Raw genomic sequence first — 26,153 nt, 5'->3', positions numbered from 1 at the left:
CTGAGACCGCCGTGTGGAGCAATAAGTTAGTGTTGTAACAAACATTTATTCAGTCAACATGGTTTATTCAACCAGTCCAGATGCCTCTTAAATATTGTTACATTGGCAAAAATGTACGTCCTGTATGGAAATGCTTGCTTTTCCTTTTTCCCCTCGGCTTTAGTTTTGCCTCTTAGCTGGATTATTCCAGGTTTCTGTCAAATTCCTGGATCCCCTGTGCACTCTGCATATCACTGGAGACCAAGGTTTAATAATGGGGAAATCTAATTCAATGAGACCAGTGTCCTCATCTTTGACCCATCTCATGCCAAATCAGTGGTTCAAAGCTTCATTTATTATCAAAGTATACAACTCTGAAATTCTTCTTCCCTGGGTAGCCATGAAACCATGAGAGAGAAGAAAAAGACAGCGCAATCATCAACCCCCAAATCCCCCTCCCCATGCAAACAAAAACACGACAGGCACATCAACCCCCAAATTCCTCTTCCTGCACAAAAAAGATGAACAGAATGGAGCAGACGTATCGACCCCCAAATCCCCAACCCCGCACAAAAAAAACAAGAAAGATCGGGCAAAAAAAAACACAATACAAAAACTATAAGATCGGGAGAAGTCTATAGTCCAGGTCCACATCCGAGACACAGAAAACCTGGGCAACGTTCTCTGGCACAGTCCCCCTCCCCCTCCCCCCTCCCCCCTCCCCCTCCCCCCAGTAGTGTAGCCGCCGATCCTCGGCGATCAAAAGGCAAGCAGTTGGTGCTCAGCTTCCACATTCACCTCGAGCTTTCAATCTCACTCGTTGCTTTAATTGGCAAAATGGGGTCACACATCAGCTTGAACAAATTAATTGCATATGCTTTTGCCACATGATTACTATTTAAACTAGTCCTAGCTCATGAAAATTTCTCTTAAAGGCCTCAGTTCAATCTTTCTTGGAGAGAGTGAGTTCAATGTTTGGCCCCCTCGGAGTTTCCTTTGACATGCTTGCTGAATGTTTTGGGGTTCTTTATCTTCTCTGTAAAGATCTGAACTTGGAAAAGCCTTCTTTACCTCTACCTTTAATAACCCAATGGATTGTATTTTGGTAATTTCTCTAATAAGTCTTGTGTCCATTGTTATACCTACAGTGCAAACTCACCTGTGACATCATAGGCAATTAATGCTGCCCATGATGCAGTGCTCCTATTTATGATGTCACAGAGTTGGAGATACTGGGTTAAATATCAACGGCAGGGGCCTCGTGGCCAATCGTTCTGGAACCACAACCGGAGAGGCTGGTTACTGGGAAGCGGTGAGTGTACGTTTTCAGGAGCTCGACTGGATAATTAAATGAATTAAACATTGTTCATCCTGGGTACGAATATCCACCCTGGAGGCACACCACCGCTTCACCCCGGCGGGCGGCAAGTGTACATTTTAAGGAGCTCGACTGGGTAATTAAATGAATTAAACATTCTAAAGTCAGTGAGGTGGAGATCTGGAATGATTGTGATCGCGGTTGGTTGGAGCAAATATATTTGTTGAATTTTTAAAAACATGATTTAAATGATCAGCAGGTCAGGATATACAGAGAGCGGAACAGATGTAATGTTTCAGGAACACGAGTTAGCCTGTTGGCCCCACGTCTGCTCTGTTACTTAAATAGTGATTAAACTAATTGAAACTCCAGTTCCCCACACTAACTTTTCACTCACTTCCTTCTATCGAACCTTCAGCCTAGTAGTGCCTTGACTTCACATTGCCTGTTTCTACTTCCTACCTCAGATTCTCAACCGGGACTAACTAGACCCAATGTTTCTGCCTGCTTTCGACCACACAGCTTCTCTCTTCGTACCTTCCCTCAATCCTGTCTATCCTTATCCATTGCTTTGTATCCCTCCTTCCTCTGCCTAATCATATGCCTAAATGGCTCTAAACCGGGGTTTCCGATCTTTTTATGCCATGGACTCCTGCCTACCATTTACTGAGGGGTCCGTGGACCCCGGCTTGGATCCCTGCTCGCAAGCATTACTCTTGTATACGTTTACAACGTCTCCCTGGCAGTGCATTCCAGCAACCTTCCACTTTACTGTCTGTACAACAGTCTTTCCTCCTTTAAACTTTCCCTTGCTCACTTTAAACCTAATTGCAGAGAAAAGACTACTTGTCTTGTTTTGTCTACTTCTGTCAGGCCACTCCTCGACTTTCACTACATCAGGGAAAACAATCCAGGTTTGTCTCCTTGTATCGAGTACTCTCTGATCCAACACGCCGGTAAACCTCTTCACCGCCCTCTCCACTCACCAGATGCTCTCTGATCCAGCACGCCGGTAATCCTCTTCACCGCCCTCTCCACTCACCAGATGCTCTCTGATCCAGCACGCCGGTAATCCTCTTCACCGCCCTCTCCACTCACCAGATACTCTCTGATCCAGCACGCCGGTAAACCACTTCACCGCCCTCTCCACTCACCAGATACTCTCTGATCCAGCACGCCGGTAATCCTCTTCACCGCCCTCTCCACTCACCAGATACTCTCTGATCCAGCACGCCGGTAAACCACTTCACCGCCCTCTCCACTCACCAGATACTCTCTGATCCAGCACGCCGGTAATCCTCTTCACCGCCCTCTCCACTCACCAGATACTCTCTGATCCAGCACGCCGGTAATCCTCTTCACCGCCCTCTCCACTCACCAGATACTCTCTGTTCCAGCACGCCGGTAATCCTCTTCACCGCCCTCTCCACTCACCAGATACTCTCTGATCCAGCACGCCGGTAAACCACTTCACCGCCCTCTCCACTCACCAGATACTCTCTGATCCAGCACGCCGGTAATCCTCTTCACCGCCCTCTCCACTCACCAGATACTCTCTGATCCAGCACGCCGGTAATCCTCTTCACCGCCCTCTCCACTCACCAGATACTCTCTGAACCAGCACGCCGGTAAACCACTTCACCGCCCTCTCCACTCACCAGATACACTCTAATTCAACACGCCGGTAATCCTCTTCACCGCCCTCTCCACTCACCAGATACTCTCTGATCCAGCACGCCGGTAAACCACTTCACCGCCCTCTCCACTCACCAGATACTCTCTGAACCAGCACGCCGGTAATCCTCTTCACCGCCCTCTCCACTCACCAGATACACTCTAATTCAACACGCCGGTAAACCACTTCACCGCCCTCTCCACTCACCAGATACTCTCTGATCCAGCACGCCGGTAATCCTCTTCACCGCCCTCTCCACTCACCAGATACTCTCTGATCCAGCACGCCGGTAAACCACTTCACCGCCCTCTCCACTCACCAGATACTCTCTGATCCAGCACGCCGGTAAACCACTTCACCGCCCTCTCCACTCACCAGATACTCTCTGATCCAGCACGCCGGTAAACCACTTCACCGCCCTCTCCACATTTTCCTGGATGTGGAGACCAGAACTGTACACAACAGACCATAGGACAGAGGAGCAGAATCAGGCCATTTGGCCCATCGAGTCTGCTCCACCATTTCTTCATGGCTGATCGATTTTCCCTCTTACCCCATTCTCCCTGTAACCTTTACACCCTGACTAATCAAGAACCCACTTTAAATCTACCCAATTTCTTGGTCTCCGCTGCTGTCTGCGGCAATGACTTTCAAAGATTCACTGCTGTCTGGATAAATAAATTCCTCCTTATCATCTCTGTTCTAAAGGGATGCCCTTTCATTCGGAGGCTGTATCCTTGGGTCCTAGACTCGCCCACTACCGGAAACATCCTCTGCCCCCACTTTTGTAAACTCAGATCCACAGCCATCAAACCCCCGCACCCCTCACATTAACCCTTTCATTTCGGAGAGCAGGAACACCTCTTAACGACCTGTACGCTGGAGACGTGCATCCCTGCCGCAGATGCTATGCGATGGGTGTTAGACACCCAGCTTCTCAGGAGGGGTATTTATCACATAGGTACTACCACGGGGCGGGGGGTTTTACTTACAGATCTGCCGCTGGAATACTTATTCTGCGGAAACTGACACTGGGGTTATTTGCTTGCCACCCTCTGTGATTTAACCCTGGGCTGCCCTCCCCGGGATATTTTCCTCAGTTAATTACGAGGGAGATTCAGAGCTATTTTTGGTTTCTATGGAGACGCGTAGTAAACAATTGTTTTCCGCCTGAGCCATGAGCGCAGGTTTGGACTGTCCCGGTTCCGACTCGAACTCCAGACGAACGGTGGGATAGGTAAGTGCCCAGAAAATCCCTCGGAGGGAGGGAGGGAGGGAGCGACAGAGCCCTCCGGACTCCGACCTCTGGGACGCACACGTTGCTGCAGCTTCATGTCCCGCACTGGGCTTCCGATGACTGGACACTGTCCAGCATCTACGTGGGGCTGGGTTCAGCCTGTTGTTCGTCTGGGCAGTCAGACCGAGTCTTTATACTGGGAGAGAGAGAGGACGAGGTTAGAGCTGATGTTTCCACTTGTAGCACGGCTCGTTTGGGTTTTAGGAAATCCGGGGTGGTGACACTGTAAAGCTGGAGCCGGGGAGATCCGTAATTATTTCGGAACGCGGCTGAGAGGACGTGAGGTGCTCGTAACAGGCCATTCTGCCCATCTCGCCAAGCCGACCAAATTGGCCAACTGACCTGGTCACAATTCTCAGCGTTAAGCCCATATCCATCTAAACTTTTCCTGTCCATGCGTCTGTCCAAATGTCTTTTCAAGTGTTGTAATTGTTCCTGTCGCTACCGCTTCCTCTGGCAACTGGTCCACGCCGTGTGAAAAAGTTGCCCCTGGAGTCACTTTTAGATCTTTCCTTCTCACTTTAAACCAATGCCCTATAGTGTTAGACCCCTCATGATTCTATGAACCTCTATTAGCTATCCCTCAGCCTCACCGTTCAGGGCGGAAAAGTCCAAGACTATCCAATCTCTCCTTATAAGTCAAACCTAGTCCCAGTAACATTCCTGTGAATCTTTTCTTACCTTTTCCATTTTAACGATACCCGCGCTATAGTAATGTAACCAGTTCTGCCCACGAAATACAGCACATAACTTGGAAAGATCACTCACCTGAACCGTTTCTGCCTTCAATAATGTTGTTTCCAGTGTTTCCCCACACTACCATTGGGTTTATTTCAGGTTTTCTGCTGCTGCAGAATTTTGCTTTTGTTTTAGGATTATTTTTGCCTTGTATATCTCATCCACCTAGATCTCCTGGACACTGACAATCTTGCCTCAGGTTCCCAGTGAGTTTGGGTCAGCTGGCAATTAGTTCTGGTCTGAAATGGATCAATGTTGATAGCCAAAGATTTTGAGGGAGGCAAGTCAATGAAGGAGGACAGAACTGAGGAGGCATTCTTCATGCACAATTGAGTGACCTTCTCAAGTATTAGGAATATAGAAGCAAGGCCAGAGCACTGAGTCTTTGAAGCTGGTTCTTCCACCATTCGGGAATCCATGGGGGATGAAGGGGTGGTTTCTAAAAGGGTTCAAACTGAACGTGTCCATGGGGGATGAAGGGGTGGTTTCTAAAAGGGTTCAAACTGAACATGAAGGGGTGGTTTCTAAAAGGGTTCAAACTGAACATGTCCATGGGGGATGAAGGGGTGGTTTCTAAAAGGGTTCAAACTGAACGTGTCCATGGGGGATGAAGGGTTGGTTTCTAAAAGGGTTCAAACTGAACGTGTCCATGGGGGATGAAGGGGTGGTTTCTAAAAGGGTTCAAACTGAACGTGTCCATGGGGGATGAAGGGGTGGTTTCTAAAAGGGTTCAAACTGAACGTGTCCATGGGGGATGAAGGGGTGGTTTCTAAAAGGGTTCAAACTGAACGTGTCCATGGGGGATGAAGGGGTGGTTTCTAAAAGGGTTCAAACTGAACGTGTCCATGGGGGATGAAGGGGTGGTTTCTAAAAGGGTTCAAACTGAACATGTCCATGGGGGATGAAGGGGTGGTTTCTAAAAGGGTTCAAACTGAACCTGTCCATGGGGGATGAAGGGGTGGTTTCTAAAAGGGTTCAAACTGAACATGTCCATGGGGGATGAAGGGGTGGTTTCTAAAAGGGTTCAAACTGAACGTGTCCATGGGGGATGAAGGGGTGGTTTCTAAAAGGGTTCAAACTGAACGTGTCCATGGGGGATGAAGGGGTGGTTTCTAAAAGGGTTCAAACTGAACATGTCCATGGGAGATGAAGGGGTGGTTTCTAAAAGGGTTCAAACTGAACGTGTCCATGGGGGATGAAGGGGTGGTTTCTAAAAGGGTTCATGAGGGCAGTGGGAGCTTGGTGTGTGGAACAAGGTTTGTTCACAGGTATTTGTACATTTACAGTTGAAGATAAGCTGCTGTCCATACACTGGAATAACAGGGTCTGACAGTGGCACAGACCAGGAGAAGGGTTAAGGCAGAAGGTGGGCTGAACTGGGAGATACAATGGAAGTTGTTTTGGTGATAGAGATTAATTGACTTGGCATTGACTGCAGTGATAGAGACTGTTCAATTACTGTTTCTCTCCAGGATATGATTGTCCCCGATTTGGTCTAGGAGGATACTGTGATTCAAACATTTTTATAATGGTACAGTATTAAATAAATTCTTCTTAAACGACATATAATTAATTAAAGAAGGAAAATGTTCACTATCCATAACGTGCCCATTATATCACTAAGTCCTGTGCCTCTAACTGAGGCAAAAAGTAACTCTGAAGACATATCCACCCCCTTTGTTGACCAGTGACAGTTGTGTAATACTCATTTACTGACAGTCTTGACCCTCCACCTCTCTTTTTCCCAGATCCCTAGTAGCGAGAATCCATAGATTCTGATGCCACTTTATGCTGGCAGTGCCTTAGATAATAACCTTATCTGTGCCTCTCATGCTTTTACGAACTTCTGTTAGGTATCCCTCACCTCTACCCTCCAGGAAACAAAAGTCCCAGACTATCCAATCTCTCCTTATAAGTCAAACCTTCTAGTCCCAGTAACATCCCTCTGAATCTTTCCTCACCCTTCCCAGTTTAATGACACCTGTCCTATAGCAGGGCAGCCAGAACTCTCCACAGAATACTGTACAGAACTTGGAAAGGTCCATCACCTGTGAGGCGTGGTTGGACAACAACTAAGGAAGTTAACAGATCTCCATCAGCTCCAAGGTTCTGTTGGGCTAGTGGTGGTGGTGGTGGTGGGGGGAGGACCTTCCATCATGTGCAGCCATTCGGTGCAATAAACCAAGTGGCCTGCTTTTTGTTGCAGCCTGCCAAAGGCAGCAAGCCCAAGACACAGAGTACAGGAGCCAAGAAGAAAGGTGGCAAGAAGGGTGCAGGTGGCAAGAAGAAGAAGAAGAAGGAGAAGGCTTCCAAAGCCCAGGTGGAAGTGGATATTCTGAGTCCTGCAGCCATGTTCAACCTGTACTACATCGCACACAATGTGCCCTCCGCCCTTGCCTATCGAGGTTACCCCTGGCCAGGAAGACCCAAAAAGAAGGGAAGGAAATAAACTGATTAAGTAAGAAAATATAAAGAGAAATAAACATCAGTTATTCTAACATAAGATAATGCATAGTGAAAATCTTTATTTCCCAAGCCAAACTGATTATTGATATATTTTACTTCACACCCTATCCCATTGTCACTATCAGGCCTGTCAAGAACTGAGAGCTACCTGATATCATTGTAGAAATGCAGGAGAAAGATTGAGGTTGTGGGCAGGATAAAAAGAGATGGAAAACTGTTGGCAGTAGTGTGTGGTACTGTCACTGTTCTGTTCAAGAGCTCACTGTTTAATTGTACACTTGCTACTGAGCCACTTGTGAGAAAGGATTCCTGCTCCAACCAGGCAACTAAAGGACCAGATGGCAGCGGACATACAAAGTGACATGAGGCAAACTGAGGAACTGTAGAGTACTCCTCATAATCTGACCAGCGTTCATTCTTCAGCTTGTAGCACTTCAGAAAGGAGACGTGGTCATTTGTGCATTTTCCTGCATTAGAGCAGTGGCTGCATTTGCCAAATAGTTCATTGCCTGTAAGATATTTTGGGATGCCTGGAGAACGTGAAAGTTGAAGGGTATAGACTTCTGTTTCTTCTGTTCCAGATGGTTGATGCAATGCAATGTGTTGACTTGCTGATTTCCTCTGGCATTTTTGTGTGTTACTCAAGATTTACAGCATCTGCAGAATCTTTTGTGTTTGTGACACAATGCAAGGTCAGTTGTAGAAGGACTTCTCCAAAGGCAGTGGCTATTTTTTTAATTGTGATTCAATGGGTATTTAATAGGAAAAGGTCACCAAACACAGTTGGGTTTGATTTGAACTAGCAGTGACCTAATGAATAGAAGAACTGGTCCGAGAAGTTGGATGGCCTTAAGTTCCTCATCCTAACACAACACATCCTTTTATATAAAATGTGATCTACTTAACTAAATGACCTCCAAGAGGACTGCAACCTTGTTGTGGTTTTGAAGCTTGTGTGCCTCAGTGACCTGGAGAGCTAGTTTGGCTGGAGTCAGGCTTTATACTTTCTCTCTTGGTAGGGGTGACCCATGCCAAACAGGTCAAAGGGTAAAGGCCTGATTGGTGTGCTCCACCAGTCCTCCGGGTTCAGGGTTCAGCTCAGGGGTAACCACCCTGACTGATAAAACAAAATTGTTGCAGAAACAGTAATGAAGAATCCTTCAAACATTTGAATGTGGGGATATTCCTGAGTCTCCACCCAGGTCTGACAGTAGTGAAAACTGAGAGGAAGCTACTGACACGATGAAGGAAATCCTGAACACTGACAAACCCCGAGATGGAGGACATTCATTGCTACTTTAAATGCAAACAATGCAACGGCAGTAAGTAAGTAAGGTAACTAAATGTGGTGAGGATGACCCATTGCTTCTCTCGTCTGAAAAGCAGTGACCACTGGGAAAGCAAGAGGAGAGGAACAGGAGATTCTGCAAACACTGAACATTCCCTTTCATAGCTGCTGCCTGATCTGCTGAGCTCCTCCAGTATTTTGTGTGTGTGTGTGTGTGTGTGTGTGTGTGTGTGTGTGTGTGTGTGTGTGTGTGTGTGTGTGTGTGTGTGTGTGTGTGTGTGTGTGTGTGTGTGTGTGTGTGTGTGTGTGTGTGTGTGTGTGTGTGTGTGTGTGTGTGTGTGTTTTTTCCCCCTAGATTTCCAGCATCTGCAGAATCTCTAGTGTTTTTAAAGTGTTACACCATCAGCTCTTGGTTCCTTTTCTGTAATTAAAATCCACATCTCACACAGAACAGACTGAATTCCAGGCATCAGCAGGTTTTATCCCTTTCTGATCTTTGTTTTATTGAAATAGATCTTCTTACATTCCATGACAGAAGCGCACATAATACCAGAAGCAACACAGAAGGCTCAGATTATTTGGTTGAAGGAGTAAGTAACCATTGTGGGCCAAGATTGAGCCCTGATCTAAACTCTGCTTCACCCTGTGTGTTTTGGTACCAGTTGGTTGCGAAGTCAAGAGCGGTTGGCAACGTATTCCATGATTGTCTGTATTGCCCTCCAGGTCTCCTGGGCTGTTGGAATTATCTCTTGGGATGGCAGCATGAAGCCATATCTACCCTCGTCACGCAGTTCGAAGGCAAATGAGTACTTGATGCCCTGGTTGTAGGTCCAGTCAATGCTACCTCCACTAGCCTGATCTGAAAAGAAAGAGAAAGAGAAACATTTCAGGCTCTGAGTGTTTTAATATTTGTCTTTATAAATCAAAGAATAGATTTGCATTAATTTAGTGCCCTAGGCTGATCCAAGGTGCTTTTCAGTCAAGTGATGTACTTTTTGAAACATAGTCATTGTCGTAAATTCTGAAGGCCAGCAAATTTCTGCAAACATCAACATAGCAATGATCAAGTAATCTGTTTAAACGAGGTTAGTTGAGAATTAACCATTAGACGGAATGGGAGATCTTTGCTGTCATGGGACCTTTCGTGTCTACCTAAGATAATTAATGCCAGTTCTTTTTTTTATCCAGTATTACTCTGGGAGTATTGATAAAATCCTTAGAGTGGTCCTTGGAACTCACAACAGGAACCACCTGATAATGGTGGTATTCTTCCACCTCTCCTGAGCTGATTCCTGATGGGACCAGTCACACGTGGATCAACCGTGATCTCATTCAGTAATCCATCTTTCTGTCCTGAGGTGAGATTGACTGATTCAACTGGACACAAGTGCCATGATAGTGAATATGGTCCCGGCTCAGTTTGACAGCGGAAATCACCAGAAACCTATTTTACATTGGACACCTCATCCTTCACCAGCCCAGATCAGGCTAGTCCCATTTCCCAAGGGAAGTCATGTGGATCACTTTAGTATTGTTACATTACTTTTGGAATTCCTCCATAGCTTCTCCTTCACTATCTCTATAACCTCTTTGACGTACCTTCACTCTGCCAGATCCTGTGTGCTCCTAGTTTGGAACTGGTTTATTTTTGGAATTGGGTTGTTATGGTCACCAAGGTACCGTGAAAATTTCCATACAGATAAATTCATTACAACAGTGTACTGAGGTAGTGTAAGGTCAAACTGCAGAATAAAATGTAATAGCTGCAGAGAAAGTGTAGTGCAAGTAGACGACCAGGGGCACGATCATAACGTGGTAGATTGTCAGGTTAATAGTTCACCTGTCCAGTAGTCTTACAGGTGGTACATGCATTCAGGGTTTTGTATCTTCTGACCGACAGGCAGAAAAAATGGAAGGGAAAATGTTAAGAGGCGTTGGGTATTTGGTTATGCTGGCTAGTCAGGCTGCAAGAGGTACAGACAGAGTCCGTGCAGAGGAGGCTGGTTTCCATGGTATTCTGAATTTAAATTGCTTCTCTTCTACGACTGGTCATGCTATGAGCTGTCCAGACCCTAAGGTTAGTAATGTTCTCCAAAAAATCATCTTGCCTCTTCTCCCTATGCTCTTCAGGCCTTTCACCATCTTACGTGGTTTAGGATCAATTACTATTTTGTTTGGTAAAGCTCCTGTGAAATTATATAATATTTTGCTACATTATGGAAGGTGTATAGATGGGGTTATTTGTTGTAAACAATAGTTATCTATCTGGGTTTCTATCAAACTGAGACCAAGAAGGACGCCACACTAACTGAAAGGTCAACTGAAGGAGTAGTCGATCAGGACCGAGGCAGGCAAACGGGGGCCTATACTGTATAAACACGAGCATTCCCAGAGAGAAACATTGACAACTACGCATTGAGTGACGCATTAACGTCTGCAAGTTAATTGCCAAGCTCTGCAAACACTGCAAAAACCGGATTTACCAGTATTCACCATCATCTTAAATTACCAGATTACTCAACTTACAGATTATATTACAGATGGTTCCAGCCCTGTAACGTGTTCCATACAGTGAGGTTAAAGACCTGACAGCAGCATTAGCAAGTCCTTCCTGAAACAAAGAACAAACAGAGTCAGAACCAGATCTTACTGCTATTCAAAAAATCTGAGAATATAATTAAGAAAAGCTGTTCAGCCTTTTCAATTGGTTCCTTCCGGATCAAAAGCCGTTAAACTGCTTCCTTCATCCGCGTATAATTTATATTAGATTATAAGACATAGAAGCAGAATTAGGCCATCTGGCCCATTGAGTCTGCTCCGCCAGTCAATCATGGCTGATCCTTTTTTTCTCCTCCCCATCCCCACTCCCTGGCCTTCTCCCCATAACCTTTGATGCCACGTCCAATCAAGAACCTATCAAGCTCTGCCTTAAATGCACCCAATAACCTGGCCTCCACAGCTGCCTGTGGTAACAAATTCCTCAAATTCACCCCCCTCTGGCTAAAGAAATTTGTCTGCATCTGTTTTAAATGGACGCCCCTCCATCCTGAAGTTGTGCCCCTTTGTCCTAGACTTCCCCACCATGGGAAACATCCTTTCCACATCTACTCTGTCTAGGCCTTTCAACATTCAGATTGCTTTAATGAGTCCTCCCCCCCACCCCCATCCTTCTGAATTCCAGTGAGTACAGACCCAGAGCCATCAAACGTTCCTCATATGATAACCCTTTCATTGCCAGAATTATCCTTGTGAACCTCCTCTGAACCCTCTTTAATGCTAGCACATCTTTTCTTAGATAAGGACCTCAAAACTGTTCACAATGCTCAAGGTGAGGTGTCGCCAGTGACCGAACCTGAAAGTTAACCTTTAAGGTGTTCTGCACAAGGACCCAAGTCCCTCGGCAGCTCAGGTTTTTGGATTTTCTACCCATTTAGAAAGTAGTCTGCACATCTATTTCTTCTACCAAAGTGCACGACCAGAACCATACATTTTCCAACATTGTATTTCATTTACAACTTTCCTGTCCATTCTCCCAATCTGTATCGAACTGTTCATTGGATTCATATACTGTAATCTATCTATTGAATTACAGTGGATTAGCAATTAACAGAATGCTTTGCAGTGCCAGTGTTCGGGAGTACTCTGGAGTTATGTGAACAGAGCAGATGTCAATTCAATTAAGAGCCAGTCTTCAGTTTTTAAATATAAATTATAAGTTAAAAGCACACCTTTACAAATGAACAATAGTGCCTGTTGAGCACAGGCAGACCCACAGACCGAGAAATATGGCTTGCATCGATCCAGCAACTGTCGGTTTACGTCATTTGCACCACCGTAAACAAGTTCACAGAAGGTTACAGATGAGACTGTTATTACCATCAAATAGCCAACCTCTCAATAGTGGGTTGGCCATCCCAGTGCCATTAATTCTGTACACCACCATCATGCTTCAAACCATGTAACGTTTAAGCATTTTTTGCTCACCTGAGATATTATTATGATGAGGGAAATGGTCTGCATGATGGAAATAGCTGGTCTTTATAGAGCAGCAGGAAGTTGAATAGTAGAGCCTTTCAAATTTGGGATTGTAACGGAATATGGAATGAAGAGGAAAATAGGGCCATATTGATGTGTGGTATTGGTCAGATTTTCACTTTGCATGGTACAGATTTGCCATCAGCAAAACAGCATTCAACAAAGTTTTATAATAATCCATTTCTTTATGTACCATAAGTGTGTATTTGACCAGATGACTACATTATATATGGGTTACAAAGAATCACCACTGTTTAGGTGGGATTATGCTGAGGGAAGATTTTTGAATCTCCAGTTACTTTCTGGAAGTGCTGGGATTTTGTAGGTAGATGCAGCCGCCAAGGTTTCCACTTTTCAATCCCATGCTGGTGGCAGTTGAAAGATCAATGTTAGCCAAGGGTCAGAACTCCCTGCTTTCCTTCAAAAGTGCACCACACAATCTTTCAAATTTAGCCAACAGACCTTCAGTACAAAGTTCGAAATATTATCGAAGTACATATATGTCACCACATGCGGCTTGAGATTAATCTTCTTGCAGGCATTCAGAGAAATACAAAAGAATTGAAGCATACAAGCAAAGAGGGGCAAAACCAATGTGCAAAAGACAACAAACTGTGCAGATACAAAAAGGGGGGAACTAAATAAACAATTAATAATGAATATTGCAAGCATGATTTGTAAAGTCCCTCCTTGAAAGTGAGTCCATAGGTTGTGGAACTAATTCAGTGCTGGGGTGAGTGCAGTTATCCACACCGGCTCAGGAGCCTGATGGTTGTGGAACTAATTCAGTGCTAGGGTGAGTGCAGTTATCCACACCGGCTCAGGAGCCTGATGGTTGTGGAACTAATTCAATGCTGGGGTGAGTGCAGTTATCCACACCGGCTCAGGAGCCTGATGGTTGTGGAACTAATTCAGTGCTGGGGTGAGTGCAGTTATCCACACCGGCTCAGGAGCCTGATGGTTGTGGAACTAATTCAGTGCTGGGGTGAGTGCAGTTATCCACACCGGCTCAGGAGCCTGATGGTTGAGGGATTATCAGCATCTCAGCTGAGCAACAACATCCTTGATACTCCAGTACGATATGAATTCGTACTCTGTGTATGTCACTGGAATGGGCCTAAAAACTTCCCAGTTCTTCTAACTTAGAGGCAAAGATAGCCGCAAATGAAACTTGATGTCATGGTCTGTTATTAATAAACAGTCCATTTCATAACATTTAATTTATCTGTGAGGCAGTGAGTCTTTACAGCATCCTCCACTGAAGAGCCTCCAAGAAGACCACAACCTTGTTGTGAGGTTTAGAGGCTTGCGTGCCTCAGTGACCCAGAGAGCTAGGCTGACGGGAGTCAGGGCTTGATGCTTTGGCTCTTGGTAGGGTCACCCATGCCAAACAGGTCAAAGGGTAGAGGCCAGACTAAGAGTGGTCCACCGGTCCTTCAGGTTCAGGGGTTCAGCTCAGGGCCAACAACCCTGACTGGTGAAACAAAACTGTTATGGAAACAGCAATGAAGAATCCTTCTGCATCTGAGTGTGACGGTATTCCTGAGTCTCCACCTGGGAGTTGCATGACAGACAGTAGTGAAAACCGAGAGGAAGCTACTGACACGATGAAGGAAGCCCTGAACACCACCAGAGATGGAGAACCTTCATTGCTGCCCTAAACGCCAGTGGTGTAATGGGCAGCAACAAATCACTGAAGAAGGTTTTTTGGTAATGCACTAAATAATTGGACATTGCTTATTCCTTCCCCATCCACTCCAACCCTCACAATAATTCAGTGGGCAAAAACAGCAAGGAGAAACCTCCAAACTGGTCAGCCAGTGGACTACTGGGTCAACTTGTGGTCAAAGTTGAGATGACCAACTCCCATGGTATTGGACCAGAGACACTAACATTGATTTCTGAATCTCTGGATTGAGAAGGGGAATGTTGAACAGGTCCATTTCACTGTTTGTATCATGTCTCCTACACAGGATAGGACAACATTTGTATGCTCAGAAGCATTAACCGAGGTGTTGAGCCTCACCTAACCAAACCTCTCCCCTATGCTGTAAAAGGCAATGCCTGACTGGAGAAAGGAGGTGAAGGAAAGATAAAAATTATGGTTTGGTGAGAAAGAAAGATGGGGAATGAAGAATTCATCAATATTTGAAAGGTTTGATCTACCAGCTCCTGGTAATCAACGGGTTCCACACACTTGTACCCAAAGGGGACCATGAGGAGCTGAGAGTAACTGTGAATGGTGATGAAGCTCTTGATGTTCTTGTGGTTCTGCACGAAGTTCACAATGGCTGCGACCTCAGGTTCGGAGTTGGCGTGCGGTCCTCGGTATGTTTCCCTGCACGGATTGCTACTGGTCCCAGGACCTGTCAACAGAACCACAGGCATAATAAGTCCTTCCACAAATACACAACTCAGCCTTACGTATCTCTCCCTCGGCTGAGAGTGCCACCACAGGTGATGATGTTCACCATCCATTTGTGTGAACCTGGAACTTCTTGTCCAGTTAATCAGCTGCACTCAATGTGATTCACTGTTTGAATTCCACTACACGTTCATGGGATGTGGGCCAACAGATTTAACGCCCATCTCTAACTAGCCTTGCTTTCTGAAATCAATTCAGAGTCAGACTAGGTGAGATTTTCTTCCTATTACTGAATGGTTACAGCAAGAAAGAGGGTATTGAGACTGTTGAATTTCCTTTAGCACGATGCTATTACAACTTGGGGTCTCAATACATCCACCCTGTGGGGAGTGTGGGTTTCCCTGGGCGCTCCAGTTTCCTCCCACAGTTCAAAGACATGCCAGGTAAGTTAGTTGATCATTCTAGATTGTGCCGATATTAGGTTAGGGTTAATCAGGGCCGCTGAGGCAGTGTGTGGCTCGAAGAGCTGGGAGAGTCAACTCTGCACTGTATCACTAAATAAATAAAAATAAACAAGAACTCTTCAAAATCAGATCTACAAAACAACAATCCAGCTGGTCACACTCTCTTGGCCACTTCCCATAGCCATTCCTGTTATTTCCATTAAGATTCAACTCTCTTTTGACTCTAGCTGGATTGTAGTTCATCTGCAGCTGCACTTGAGTGAGATGAGAAACTGCTATGGGGTTGTTGTGCAGGAACGTGGCTCCAAGACAACATCCATGCACTATCAAACTATAGGCTGTGACACACAGGGACTTCGGCTAGATTATTATTTGTTTTGTAACTGTTTTTCACCTATCACAATTATGTGTGCAGTGTGTGTGACTGTTGGTATTGTGTTTTACACCCTGGCCCTGGAGGAACACTGTTTCGTTTGACTGTAATCATGTGTATGGTTGAATGACAATTAAACTTGAACTTGAACTTCCAATAGAATCTGCCCCCACTGCTGCCCTGGCAACATGTGCCGGCCCCTGACTGTAACTAAAAAGTCACTGTTGCTTCTTCACCAATCACCTTTATTCTATGTCCTCTCGTGCTTGATCCTGCTGCCAATGGAATAGTTCTATCTGTAATTTCTGTACAGTTTGTGGTTTGTATCAAATCTCCTCACAACACCATATGGTCCTGAAGATCTAAAGAGCTTCTCCAGGTTACAACTGAAGTGCCTCAACCTGAGAATCATTTTGACAAATCCTTTCTGCATCCTCTCCAAAGACTTCACATCTTTCCTTGAACTGTTCAAGAGCTGAACCGAACTTGTGCTTTCTAATGGTTCACTATGATTTAATTTCTGTTGGGCTTTGTGCCTTTGTTTTTAAAGACTAGGATCTTACATACTTATAAACCCAATTTCTCAACCTGCAACATCACTTTCAATGAACTATGCATTTATTATTCAAACTTTGTATGGTTCTGTATCTCTATTCAACTGTTCGTTAAGATGAAGTTCCTCACAATTCTCAGCATTACACTTCTTCTGCCACTTTTCCACCCAAACCACCAGACTCTGTGTGAGGTCCATTTGTCTATTAGACATGCTTTCACAACTATGCTTCTCACTGTTGGTTTAAGACAGGGTTAGACACAATAGTGATGGCTACAGTGGCCCAATAGCTCTCTAGATAATACTGATCTTGTCCAGCCTTGTTCTTATTTTAAGGCACTTCAAACTTTCCTCAGAACACACTGCAAAAGCATCAGCTCTACTGAAAAGCACATCCTTTAAGTCATAAACGTAGACTTTAACTTGTGGAATAAGGGTGTTGTGGAGCCAAGGATGAGGAAAAAAAATCAGCTCACGAACCTCCAAAGCCAGCATCGAAATTCCTGTTGGCATCAACCCCAACACATCTACTTCCAGGAACCTTGGACCTAGTCTTGCGCCACATTCGGTTCTAGAAAGGACACAAGGTACTCATCCCATTAGTAAATAGACAGCAATGTTGTAAATTCTATTCTCAGCTCAGAAAGAATACCAAAACCCAGCCATCGGGAAACCGTAGTATTTGTCCTTTGACCTCACAGGGATGCTCTGGTACCCAAATTCTCCAGCTACATGTTCTTAATGATTTTACAGCCTTTTCCTTTGATCTAATGAATCTTCCTCTTGTTTATCAAGATGGCTTAAGTGGATTTTAGTTTTGTTTTTAACCAGTATGACTACATGTAAACGACGCATTAAATCTTTAAAACATTACTCATCACCAGTACACTGTCATGGCCTTTAATGTAATTTTCCATCCTGTCAGACCCAATTCACACCTCAGTGGTAATTCCTCCCCTCCTCCTCCCCTTTCTCCCATTGTCCACTCTCCTCTCCTATCAGATTCCTCCCCTCCTCCTCCCCTTTTGCCCATTGTCCACTCTCCTCTCCGATCAGATTCCTCCTTTCTCCCATTGTCCACTCTCCTCTCCGATCAGATTCTTTCTTCTCCAGCCCTTGACCTTTTCCCCCCACCTGGCTTCACCTATCACCTTCCAGCTAGACTCTTTCCCCTCCCCCACCTTTTTATTCTGGCTTCTTCCCCCTTTCCAGTCCTAATGAAGGGTCTCAGGCTAAAACATTGACTGTTTACCCATTTCCATCGATACCCCCTAACCTGCTGAGTTCCTCCAGCATTTTGTGTGTTGCTCTGGATTTCTAACATCTGTAGAATCTCTTGTGTTCTCGATAGAATTAATTCACTTTGAATTTGTATATGATATTCATATTGTGATCACTGTTCCCTAATAATCATCAATTAACCCTTTCTTCTTACACAATACTGGATCTAAAGTACCCCAGTAAAGTCCATTTATTTGCAGAAATATAAAGCAGCAGATGCCGGAATCGGGAGGGAGATTTGGTCCAGATGAAGGTCTTGACATGAAACACTGACTGTCCATTTCCCTCCACAGATGCTGCCTGATCTGTTGAACTCCTCCAACAGCTTTTTTTTTGCTCAATATTACAAAATTCTTATCAATTCAGAGGGTCAGTTCAATGAAAAGAAATGAACCGGAATGTTCAGGTCAGGGAGAAACGGGATTAATGCTTCAGGTGAAAAATGAGTGAGAGGGATGCATCTGTGGCAGTGGGAAGGTGGGGAGGGCTTTGAACTAAATCTGTTTCCCCTTCCTAAATGTGTCTGACCTACTGAGTGTCTCCAACATTTTCTGTTTTATAATGAATCTTACAGCACCCAGAGCCACAGGGCACTGTATTACGGCTTTGTCTTGAGGCCATCTTGGAAAGAGCCAGTAACATCATGAAGGATCCCATACCTGGTCAATTTGTCCCACTTCATCAGGGAGGGGGCTACGTAGCGTCCACACCAGGACCCCTAGACTCAAAAGCAGTTAGTTTGCCCAAAAATAAGACTGATCAACACCTCCACCATTAGGTTATTATTTCCTGTCAGTCAGTGGATATACAGCCTAGTGACACTGTATGGGCATACAACCAATCTGTGTATATAAGCTCTAACATGTATTTATATTTATTGTGTGTTCATGTATTATTATTGTGTTCTTTATCTTTCGTGTGTTTTCTTTGTGCTGCATCAATTCTGAGTAATAACTATTTCGTTCTTCTTTACACTTGTGCACAGGAAATGACATTAAACAATCTTGAAGCTTAAAAAGCAACCAAACAAAAGTTCAAGATAGTTGAAGTTCATGAAAATGCCTGGGCAGAGCAAAGAGAAGAGAAAGAGACAGCAGTTTTCATAGCTTTTACAGGCTCTGAATTTTCCAAATCATTTCACAAGAGTGAGAGCAGTTTCTCTGGAGCTATAAAGACAGCAGATAATGTTCACAAGACGAAAGAGTCCTGGCCACATTCACTGGTGAACAAGTGAGAGAATTTGTGGCAGCTGCTCTCTGCTCATTTTCTGGGGTTGGGTTAAAATGTGATAAATCACAGGCAGTTGGATTTCCTGAACCCTTACTTGTTTTCATCAGCCCTTCATAATCACAATAAGGTGAAAAGTGATGGAGGTGGGGTTGTGCTGGTCTGCCTGCGATGGATAATCATACTGCCTGCTCCAGGGGTAATTTACAACAAGATGGAAACGATCAAGCGGAAGCCTGTGTTACTGACCTTAGTGTATGTGTACACATAGCCATCAGGGTTCACCAGGATCTCCATGTAGACGTCCACCTTCTGCAACAGTGAGGTGATGAAGTGATCCTGGCCATACTCACTAGAGATCTGTCAGAGAGAGAAGAGATGGTGTCTGGTCCTGGGTTAAAGTCGGACTAACACTAGCAGACCCAATGCTCCAGAGGGAAAGGGGCACAATCCTGGCATATACAGGTCTGTACAGTGGCACCATTGAACCCCTGTGGAAATTCATCCTGTGTAAGCATTGGTGAGGAACATTGAACCCCTGTGGAAATTCATCCTGTGTAAGCATTAGTGAGGAACATTGAACCCCTGTGGAAATTCATCCTGTGTAAGCATTAGTGAGGAACATTGAACCTCTGTGGAAATTCATCCTGTGTAAGCATTAGTGAGGAACATTGAACCCCTGTGGAAATTCATCCTGTGTAAGCATTGGTGAGGAACATTAAACTCCTGTGGAAATTCATCCTGTGTAAGCATTAGTGAGGAACATTAAACCCCTGTGGAAATTCATCCTGTGTAAGCATTAGTGAGGAACATTAAACGCCTGTGGAAATTCATCCTGTGTAAGCATTGGTGAGGAACATTGAACCCCTGTGGAAATTCATCCTGTGTAAGCATTAGTGAGGAACATTGAACCCCTGTGGAAATTCATCCTGTGTAAGCATTAGTGAGGAACATTGAACCCCTGTGGAAATTCATCCTGTGTAAGCATTAGTGAGGAACATTGAACCTCTGTGGAAATTCATCCTGTGTAAGCATTAGTGAGGAACATTGAACCCCTGTGGAAATTCATCCTGTGTAAGCATTAGTGAGGAACATTGAACCTCTGTGGAAATTCATCCTGTGTAAGCATTAGTGAGGAACATTGAACCTCTGTGGAAATTCATCCTGTGTAAGCATTAGTGAGGAACATTGAACCCCTGTGGAAATTCATCCTGTGTAAGCATTGGTGAGGAACAGAACAGCAGAAAAGAGACACGGACGGAGTAAGGAAAACAGGTAGAGCGGCTGAGTGAACAATACACGGCAAACAGTGAGACTGAACAAGACACCAACAGGAAAGGTAAAGATTCACTTTACTTGTCACGCGTGTGTCTGGCCCCACTGCCTTGCATGCTCCCAATGAGCCGTCCATTACTAGTCACGCCTGTGTCTGGCCCCACTGCCTTGCATGCTCCTAATGAGCCGTCCATTACTAGTCACGCGTGTGTCTGGCCCCACTGCCTCGCACGCTCCCAATGAGCCGTCCATTACTAGTCACGTGTGTGTCTGGCCCCACTGCCTTGCATGCTCCCAATGAGCCGTCCATTACTAGTCACGTGTGTGTCTGGCCCCACTGCCTCACATGCTCCCAATGAGCCGTCCATTACTAGTCACGTGTGTGTCTGGCCCCACTGCCTCGCACGCTCCCAATGAGCCATCCGTTACCTTCTTCGCCATCCAGATGGCGCTGGCGGGGGACACCCACTCGCGGGCGTGGATTCCGCTGTCGATCCAGATGGCGGGGCGCTCGATCCCTCCGGTGCTGAACTGCCGAAGTGAAGGAGAGGTGGTTACAACGAGAACGGCGGTCCGAGAGGATATTTCAGACATGGCGGCGGGGAGGTGTTGCAGCTGAGGAAAGTATGGACGACCCTCTGCATGTCCCAGAGAGGAGACCAACCAATCCTGTTTTCATCTGCCAGGAGTTGGGTTGACGTCCACCAGGGAAGTGGAAATGTAGGAATATTTTCCTTTTGTTGGTGCCGGAACATTCACTGGGAGGGCCTTTTTTTTAAATCACATGAAGGTAGTTGGAAGAAGAACCACTAGATAAAAGGTCATCAATGGGGAGGTGATCTGGAATGTCAGTGAGCCTATGGGTCTATTGATAAAGTGTGTTCAGGTCACAGCACCTCGCCGTCAGCCGTCCCCATACCTTCAGCACGTAGAGTGGGCGACCTTCGAACGATGTCCCAATCTGCAGCTTCTGAACCAAATTGGGAAACTCGAGAACCAAACTGTCCATCCAGCCGTAAATCTGCAACAAAGGTGGGAGGCAGATTAAAAATTAACCACAAAGGAAAATACATTTTAATTCTTGAAGCCAGGTTGTCCACAAGGCATTGAGCCTGGGGAGGGCATCATAGTGAGGAGATATATTGGCAGGGGTCTGAACAGCTAAACAGAAGGCTGACTATCCGGGATTAGAATGGAGGCTTGAATTTAGCTATGTGTCTTTACAGCGAGCCAATGAAAACTTCCTAACCGGACGCATCGCATCTTGGTGTGGCAACCGCTCTGCTCACGTCTGCAAGAAATTACAGAGTCCAGTCCATCACAAAAAACCAGCCTCCATTCCACTGACTTGCCTACACTTCCGGCTGCCTCAGGAAAACCGCCACTCTAGTCTCATCCCCTCCCACTGCCCCGTCCCCTCCCACTGCCCCCATCCCCTCCCACTGCCTCACCTCACTCTTCCTTGGGGGAGACAATAGAAAAGTTTGAAAGCAGCGTCTACCCCGCTGCTCTCAGATTCCTCAATGGCCCTCCCAAACATTCACAAATGAACTCCTGATCTCCCCAGTCTACCTTGTCATGACCCCAGACAACCTGCTCTGCACTTTCTCTGTAACTGCAACCCTATACTCTGCATTCTGTCTGTCTTTCTTCTGCCTCGTCGGAGGCCTGACCTGCCCGGATGTCACAACGTGATAATCATAAGCCAATAACTGAAGCTGGTTTATGGAGGGACAGGCCCCCAGCTCCCCTCCTCTAGCTGAGCGGGACAGCCGGACCAGGTTACGGATGGAGTTTTCTGTGAATGAGGTCAAACAGGGGCCCGAGGGTGGGTGATCATTTGAAAAGGCTTGGGATGGAATACGTTGGTGTGTGGCCAGACATGAGTGTGGGAAGAGGAATGTGCACCAGAGAATGCTTTCAGATTATTAGAGGAACGGAAGGAAATTAACAGGAGAGAAAAACTTGTCCTGGAATCACAGCCTCTGTTGGCTTGGGGAGGGGTGATGTTAGACTTCAGACACTAACACATATTCGGTCCGTGACTAAGTACAATGCATTAAGCAGTGGTCAGCAGCGGTACTCTTTGCTTCCGAAAATGTGTGACAACTTACTGGTAAACCATAAGGCGAGAGACTCAGCTAAAAACACGACTTGTAACATCTTTCATGAAGCAAATTGTGGTTCACTGTCGCCACAGACTGTAAGGAGGCAGGCGGAGGCGAGGCTGGTTTGAGGGCATTGCGAGGCCGATGAGTTTGAGCCGCCAGCTTCGCTAACAGTGTTGGTATTGCTACTGGAGATGGGTGAGTGATTTGGAGAGCAGTCGACGCAGAGGAGTTTTCATGCCCGTCCACATAATCTGGGCGCGAGGTTGGATCGACCGAAGAACTGAGCTGATGTGGTGTGACTGAGACAGCTTCGGGCGGGGCAGTCCAGGCGATTTGGGGCACCAGGATCACAGTTCTAGAACGTGGAACTGCTCGGTGTTTGGAAAATTTCAATGTCAACCCAGACAGACTGGAAGCCCTGAGTGTCGGGTATGGAGATAAGGGTCGGGCTAATTTTGCTCGCTCTCCCATGAATGTTCATTCCTTCACTGAGCCAGCTACCCCACTGGTGTGAAAACTGGGGACCGAGGCTCGGCCTGGGCCTACTCTGGCTGCTCCACGAGCAAATCTGGGACCCAGTCTGGCTCGCAATGCTGCTGGCTTGTTTCTGTTTACACAATGTATTTTTCACCTCTCTCTTTCTCTACGCAGTGGATTTTTTAAAAATTGGGTTATTTGAATTTCTTGCTTTGTGGCTGCCTGTAAGCAGACAAATCTTAAAGTCCATAATTTATACATTCTTTGATAATAAATGTGCTTTGAATCTTTTCAAAGGGCACAGAACTGGAGAGTATGACATCGGTAGCAGAGCGAAGGGCGCTGAGTAGGCTACGGTCAATCATGGAAAACCCTGAACATCCACTGCATAGCACCATCCAGAGACAGAGAAGCAGTTTCAGCGACAGGTTGCTATCGATGCAATGCTCCTCAGACAGGATGAAGAGATCATTACTCCCCAATGCCATTAGGCTTTACAATTCAACCGCCAGGGGAAAGATATGTTAAAGTGCCGGGGTTATGACTGAGCTTGTTACCATTCAATGTATTTTAGTAAACTATTTAAGAACTTTTTAAAAGCTATTTATGAATGCTTTTTTTGAGAGGGTGATTTTAGATGCATATCATATTTATACTGAGTTAAGTATTGTATGTAATTAGTTTTTGATACAATAAGTGTATGGGACATTGGAAAAATGTTGAATTTCCCCATGGGGATGAATAAAGTATCTATCTATCTATCTATCTATCTATCTATCTATCTATCTATCTATCTATCTATCTATCTATCTATCTATCTATCTATCTATCTATCTATCTATCTATCTATCTATCTATCTATCTATCTATCTATCTATCTATCTATCTATCTATCTATCTATCTATCTATCTATCTATCTATCTATCTATCTATCTATCTATCTATCTATCTATCTATCTATCTATCTATCTATCTATCTTCCGGTGGGGATATACTAATCAATCTGACCGGAGGCTGGCAATTCAAATAGGTAAGTTGCCAGAGGTGTGGAATTTTGCTCGAGGTACCCAACAGAATGCAGAAAAATGAGCTTTACTGATTGCATTTACATCAAAACATCCTGCCGAACGTGTTGTTTTGCGTCAATGACCATCACAGTCCAAGGATATACTTGGGGCAGCCCACAAGTATCGCCATGTTTCTGGCGCCAACATCACATGGCAATAAGTTACTAACCCTAACCATATGTCTTTGGAATGTGGGATAAACCGGAGCACCCAGAGGAAACCCACATGGGCATGGGAGAACGTACAAACTCCTTACAGATAATGACGGGAATTGATTGCGAGAGTGGATCTTATGCACCAATTATTTTTACCAGTTATTTAATGCTTTTGTTCTACCTGATCTGGACTGAAAGGTTTAGAGACATTGGCCAAGCATGGGCACATGGGACTAATTCAATGACGGACCTGGTTTGGCATGGACGTTGGACTGTTTCCCTGTTGTAAAGCTCTCTGACCCTGGAGTTTAGCCCCGTTGTACAGCTCTATGACCCTGGAGTTTAGCCCCGTTGTAAAGCTCTGTGAGCCTGGAGTTTAGCCCTGTTGTACAGCTCTGTGAGCCTGGTGTTTAGCCCTGTTGTACAGCTCTGTGAGCCTGGAGTTTAGCCCTGTTGTACAGCTCTGTGAGCCTGGAGTTTAGCCCCGTTGTACAGCTCTGTGACCCTGGAGTTTAGCCCCGTTGTACAGCTCTGTGACCCTGGAGTTTAGCCCTGTTGTACAGCTCTATGGCCCTGGAGTTTAGCCCTGTTGTACAGCTCTGTGACCCTGGAGTTTAGCCCCGTTGTACAGCTCTGTGACCCTGGAGGTTAGCCCTGTTGTACAGCTCTGTGAGCCTGGAGTTTAGCCCTGTTGTACAGCTCTGTGAGCCTGGAGTTTAGCCCCGTTGTACAGCTCTGTGAGCCTGGAGTTTAGCCCTGTTGTACAGCTCTGTGAGCCTGGAGTTTAGCCCTGTTGTACAGCTCTGTGAGCCTGGAGTTTAGCCCCGTTGTACAGCTCTGTGACCCTGGAGTTTAGCCCCGTTGTACAGCTCTGTGACCCTGGAGTTTAGCCCTGTTGTACAGCTCTATGGCCCTGGAGTTTAGCCCTGTTGTACAGCTCTGTGACCCTGGAGTTTAGCCCTGTTGTACAGCTCTATGGCCCTGGAGTTTAGCCCTGTTGTACAGCTCTGTGACCCTGGAGTTTAGCCCCGTTGTACAGCTCTGTGACCCTGGAGGTTAGCCCTGTTGTACAGCTCTGTGAGCCTGGAGTTTAGCCCTGTTGTACAGCTCTGTGAGCCTGGAGTTTAGCCCCGTTGTACAGCTCTGTGAGCCTGGAGTTTAGCCCTGTTGTACAGCTCTGTGAGCCTGGAGTTTAGCCCTGTTGTACAGCTCTGTGAGCCTGGAGTTTAGCCCCGTTGTACAGCTCTGTGAGCCTGGAGTTTAGCCCTGTTGTACAGCTCTGTGAGCCTGGAGTTTAGCCCTGTTGTACAGCTCTGTGAGCCTGGAGTTTAGCCCCGTTGTACAGCTCTGTGAGCCTGGAGTTTAGCCCTGTTGTACAGCTCTGTGAGCCTGGAGTTTAGCCCTGTTGTACAGCTCTGTGAGCCTGGAGTTTAGCCCCGTTGTACAGCTCTGTGACCCTGGAGTTTAGCCCCGTTGTACAGCTCTGTGACCCTGGAGTTTAGCCCTGTTGTACAGCTCTATGGCCCTGGAGTTTAGCCCTGTTGTACAGCTCTGTGACCCTGGAGTTTAGCCCTGTTGTACAGCTCTATGGCCCTGGAGTTTAGCCCTGTTGTACAGCTCTGTGACCCTGGAGTTTAGCCCCGTTGTACAGCTCTGTGACCCTGGAGGTTAGCCCTGTTGTACAGCTCTGTGAGCCTGGAGTTTAGCCCTGTTGTACAGCTCTGTGAGCCTGGAGTTTAGCCCCGTTGTACAGCTCTGTGAGCCTGGAGTTTAGCCCTGTTGTACAGCTCTGTGAGCCTGGAGTTTAGCCCTGTTGTACAGCTCTGTGAGCCTGGAGTTTAGCCCCGTTGTACAGCTCTGTGAGCCTGGAGTTTAGCCCTGTTGTACAGCTCTGTGAGCCTGGAGTTTAGCCCTGTTGTACAGCTCTGTGAGCCTGGAGTTTAGCCCCGTTGTACAGCTCTGTGAGCCTGGAGTTTAGCCCTGTTGTACAGCTCTGTGAGCCTGGAGT

General features: G+C 45.9%; 2 protein-coding genes across 2 annotated transcripts in view; one reads left to right on the top strand and one right to left on the bottom strand.

Moving 5' to 3' along the window:
• The first annotated feature begins 4,138 nt into the window (after positions 1–4,138).
• Positions 4,139–7,500, top strand: LOC140739036 (small lysine-rich protein 1). Its single transcript, XM_073067012.1, has 3 exons — positions 4,139–4,209; positions 6,480–6,538; positions 7,214–7,500. Exons 2-3 carry the CDS (start codon positions 6,536–6,538, stop codon positions 7,454–7,456), a joined length of 246 nt encoding a protein of 81 aa, XP_072923113.1. The 5' UTR covers positions 4,139–4,209; positions 6,480–6,535; the 3' UTR covers positions 7,457–7,500.
• Positions 7,501–9,234: 1,734 nt separating this feature from the next.
• The window catches only part of LOC140738869 (carboxypeptidase A1-like), a 27,376-nt gene continuing 10,457 nt past the window's right edge, over positions 9,235–26,153 (bottom strand). The window contains exons 5-11 of the mRNA XM_073066834.1: positions 21,254–21,355; positions 20,764–20,865; positions 19,309–19,419; positions 17,032–17,122; positions 14,963–15,162; positions 11,288–11,372; positions 9,235–9,620 (exon numbers count right to left, since the gene is read on the bottom strand). Of these exons, the coding sequence (XP_072922935.1) occupies positions 9,436–9,620; positions 11,288–11,372; positions 14,963–15,162; positions 17,032–17,122; positions 19,309–19,419; positions 20,764–20,865; positions 21,254–21,355 (876 nt within the window). The 3' untranslated portion in view covers positions 9,235–9,435. The remainder of the gene's footprint in view (positions 9,621–11,287; positions 11,373–14,962; positions 15,163–17,031; positions 17,123–19,308; positions 19,420–20,763; positions 20,866–21,253; positions 21,356–26,153) is intronic.

This window comes from Hemitrygon akajei, chromosome 14 (assembly GCF_048418815.1).
Source record: "Hemitrygon akajei chromosome 14, sHemAka1.3, whole genome shotgun sequence".
Lineage (NCBI taxonomy): Eukaryota > Metazoa > Chordata > Chondrichthyes > Myliobatiformes > Dasyatidae > Hemitrygon > Hemitrygon akajei.
Note: the sequence above shows the minus strand (reverse complement) of the source record. Positions and strands in the feature narration are given on the sequence as shown.